The following is a 3,969-nucleotide window of genomic DNA, read 5'->3' as shown; positions in this document are numbered from 1 at the left end:
CAAAGTGCCCCAGTCAATTTTGTATATACAGAGATGGGTCATCCTGTTACTGCAAACGAAGTCAAGAACTATGAAGCAGATGATATCAGTCAATATGAATCAGAGCAACAAATGGAGAAATCTCCATCAACTTACACGGTTGGATGCCCTCCAAGAAAGAAGTTCCTTAAAGAATTCGCTGATGGATTAAAGGAAACATTCTTCGCTGATGATCCCTTGAAGCCTTATAAGGACCAACCTAAATCAAAGAAGTTCATGCTTGGGTTGCAGTTTTTGTTTCCAATCTTTGAATGGGGAAGAAATTATAATTTGATTAAACTTAAAGGAGATGTCATTGCTGGTTTAACCATTGCAAGCCTCTGCATACCTCAAGTAAGCTTATGCAATGACTTGAATTGTTTGGTTCACATATATCTGTTGTATAATATAAATACTATTAGAAGATGTCAAATGTTTGGTTTAATGACATATTTAAATAAAAAATTAATTAATGACATTTAGGTCTTATTTTAATAAAATCTTGATGTGGGTTAAATTTGGTGCATTTAAATTCTAATCTCTATGAAGGCTAAAATAAATAACAGCGTAAAAGAAAGATCATAATCGTAAGTGTTTGATCCAAGATTGTATGTGGAAGTTACCTGAGTTTACTAGTAGGCAAGCTTAAGAAATTGGAACCTGAGGATTTATGGTGAATGTTGGAAAAATTTCGGAAGAAAAAAGATAGATAGGCAAATAATGTGCAATGGAAATCACCTGAATAGCTTTCTCTCTCTTCTCTCTCTCTCCTCCTTTTCCTCTAATTCCTTACCCGGCAAGCCAAGAGAATAGGGGGAGGGGGAAGGCTTAATCCATATAAAATATATAAAAATATTGTTTAGTGCCTAGCGTCACAGCGCTCCCATGACCCAGCATCACAGATTATTTTCAAAAATTCCAAAGTGCTCAGCATTACGGTAGCTCTTTCCTGGCGCCTCCTAGCTTCGCTGCGCCCTCAAGCAAAGCGCCGCATCACTCAAGTTTAGAATATCCAAATTGTTCATATATTTATTTTAAAATTATTTTCATAATTTTCATGTTATTACACTAACGTTATGTCATTGCGAAACAGGATATTGGGTATGCAAAGCTTGCAAATCTAGAACCACAGCATGGTCTTTGTAAGTATTTATTAACATTGCTTAATGATTATTTGATAAACTGACTACATCTTCATGTGAATAAATAGTCGTAACTTTTTTTGTTTATTATTTTCTTCTTCAATTTTGCAGATTCTAGCTTTGTTCCACCACTTATTTATGCATTCATGGGAAGTTCAAAAGACATTGCTATTGGACCTGTAGCAGTAGTTTCTCTTTTGTTAGGGTCCCTTCTTCAAGATGAGCTTGATCCCATAAATAACAAAGAGGAATACCTAAGGCTTGCATTCACAGCTACCTTCTTTGCTGGTATTACTCAAGCATTGCTAGGATTTTTAAGGTAAAAAAGATAAATAAGATGAACTTCTGAACTCTAGATTTAACAGAAGACAAGTATGTTTTGATCTTATTCCTGTGCTTTAATTTACGTTTTGCAGACTAGGATTTCTTATAGACTTCCTTTCACACGCTGCAATAGTTGGATTTATGGCTGGGGCAGCCATTACTATTGGCCTTCAGCAACTCAAAGGTTTCCTTGGCATAGAGAAATTTACAAAGCAAACAGACATCATTTCTGTAATGAAATCGGTTTTTCATCCATTTCCTCACGGGGTAATTTGTTAAGTCATTGGTATTCTTGTTTATAGCATTTTTTCCCCAGTTTTCTTGGTCTCAGTTCTGAACTGTTCCATTTATTTTACTTTTTTTGCTCAGTGGAACTGGCCAACAATTCTCATTGGAACGATATTCTTGGTATTCCTTCTTGTTGCTAAATATATGGTAAAAATCACTGAAACATTTCTGCTCAATTTTATTGATTGGCATATTATATTGTCTTAGAACAACCAAACTTCTATAAACAGGGAAAGAAGAACAGAAAGTTATTTTGGCTGCCAGCAATTGCGCCGCTTATCTCTGTTGTTTTAGCGACGTTTTTTGTCTATATTTTTCATGCTGAAAGATACGGAGTACAAATAGTGAGACATTTTACACAAATCAAAATTATTGTCTCATTTTTTTTCCAATATAAGATACTAAATCAAGTGTTATTCTGTCATCTTCAAGGTGAAACACATAAAAAAGGGAATCAATCCCTCCTCTTTGGAGCTAATATATTTTTCGGGACCCTTTCTAGGGAAAGGAGTCAAAATTGGCATCATTGCTGGCATGATTGCACTAACGGTACTCTAAGAATTATTAAATCCTACCGTCTTTTAAGAACTTAGCCTTTTTATTTGCTTCTTACTGCTTAAAGTTTGACAGGAAGCTGTGGCGATTGGAAGAACATTTGCATCCATGAAGGACTATCAGTTGGATGGAAACAAAGAGATGGTTGCTCTTGGGACAATGAATGTGGTTGGCTCGATGACTTCATGCTATGTTGCAACAGGTACAACATAATTATATCTTCATGCTTTCTGCATTTTTTGTGCATATTTAGGAATTGGACAAGGCTCCATATTATGTTAATAGTTTATTAATTTGGCGGCGGACTTCACGAGTATATCAACCCTCCTAGAAGTTCATCTTCAATGCACAGACATTCACAAAAATCATTATATTTCTTACTGAACTGTGGAATTGATTATCATCACAGAATTTGTGTTGGAAGGGTTTTGTGTAAATTGATTTCTGTGGTTACAACTAGTTTTCATTTAGAAGAATAAGGCAGGATTTGAATAGACTTTTGACCATAGTATTTCTGCAAAATGGTAAGTCTCAAGCTTAAAGAATAATAAATAGCTTACATCATATGAGGCACCATAATAATTTTTTGGTTAGGACTATTAATGACCTAATCTCAAGTCGAGTAGACCCTGACTGCACAAAATTGGTTCAAAATCATTCAATTCAATCTTGTGCTGAGCGAAGTTTGATCACGAGCTAGCTAGTCAATTCAAGTTTAATCTGAGAGTTAGATTTCGTTTAGGACTGCTTTTTTATTGTTTCTTGAAGCAGCTTTCTTGTATAAAAATTATTTTTTTTACTAAAAAGCTGCTTTAAGAAGCATTAAAAAAGCTGTCCCAAACGAACCCTTAGTCTTGATTCATTAATTGGTTTGTGAACTACAATCCGAACTCTACAGGCTAAAAGCCGATCTGATTTTTGAGTTATCCTAAATCCGTGGCCATTTTGAGGTGATACTTTCATTATAAATTTAAAAGACCAAATTATAATTTTGAAACTGCTTCACATTAAGTTTACTTCATTTTAGTTTGATAAGCAAGGTCTTAACTTTGTCTCAGGATCATTTTCAAGATCAGCTGTCAATTACATGTCTGGTTGCCAAACTCCAGTGTCCAACTTGGTTATGTCTGTTGTGGTGTTCTTCACTTTATTGCTTATCACACCATTATTTAAGTATACTCCGAACGCTATTCTATCATCGATCATCATCTCTGCTGTAATTGGTCTGATTGACTACGAAGCAGCTTTTCTCATCTGGAAGGTTGATAAATTTGATTTCATTGCTTGCATGGGAGCATTTCTTGGTGTGATATTTGCTTCAGTTGAGATTGGTCTCTTGATTGCTGTAAGGACAAAGTCACAACTACATTTTTTTTTTCTTTTTTTAATTTTATAATGAGTTATAAAAAAAATAAGTTTATATGATTAATGATTTTTCTCATTTTTTACTATGAAATTTATGCTTTATAGGTTTTCATATCATTTGCTAAGATTCTTCTACAAGTGACAAGACCAAGAACAACTATACTGGGGAATCTTCCTCGAACTACAATCTACAGGAACATTGAACAATATCCTGATGCCAACAGAGTTCCAGGAGTCCTAGTTGTGAGAGTTGATTCAGCTATATACTTTACGAATT

The 3,969-nt window shown here is 34.5% G+C and overlaps 1 protein-coding gene across 1 annotated transcript; it reads left to right on the top strand.

Moving 5' to 3' along the window:
* Nucleotides 1–6: 6 nt before the first annotated feature.
* LOC110103680 (sulfate transporter 1.2-like) lies at nt 7–3,962 on the top strand (the record flags this gene model as incomplete). The annotated part of the gene is made up of 10 exons (XM_020832482.1): nt 7–372; nt 1,112–1,160; nt 1,272–1,479; nt 1,577–1,751; nt 1,854–1,919; nt 2,003–2,116; nt 2,205–2,321; nt 2,403–2,529; nt 3,386–3,672; nt 3,798–3,962. Coding segments are annotated over exons 1-10 (1,647 nt in total), but the record flags the coding sequence as incomplete, so codon positions are not given.
* Nucleotides 3,963–3,969: the final 7 nt, after the last annotated feature.

The sequence above is a fragment of the Dendrobium catenatum genome, unplaced genomic scaffold (assembly GCF_001605985.2).
Source record: "Dendrobium catenatum unplaced genomic scaffold, ASM160598v2 original_scaffold_52715, whole genome shotgun sequence".
Classification (NCBI taxonomy): Eukaryota; Viridiplantae; Streptophyta; class Magnoliopsida; order Asparagales; family Orchidaceae; genus Dendrobium; species Dendrobium catenatum.
The sequence above is the reverse complement of the archived record's forward strand: the minus strand, read 5'-3'. Positions and strand labels throughout refer to the sequence as shown.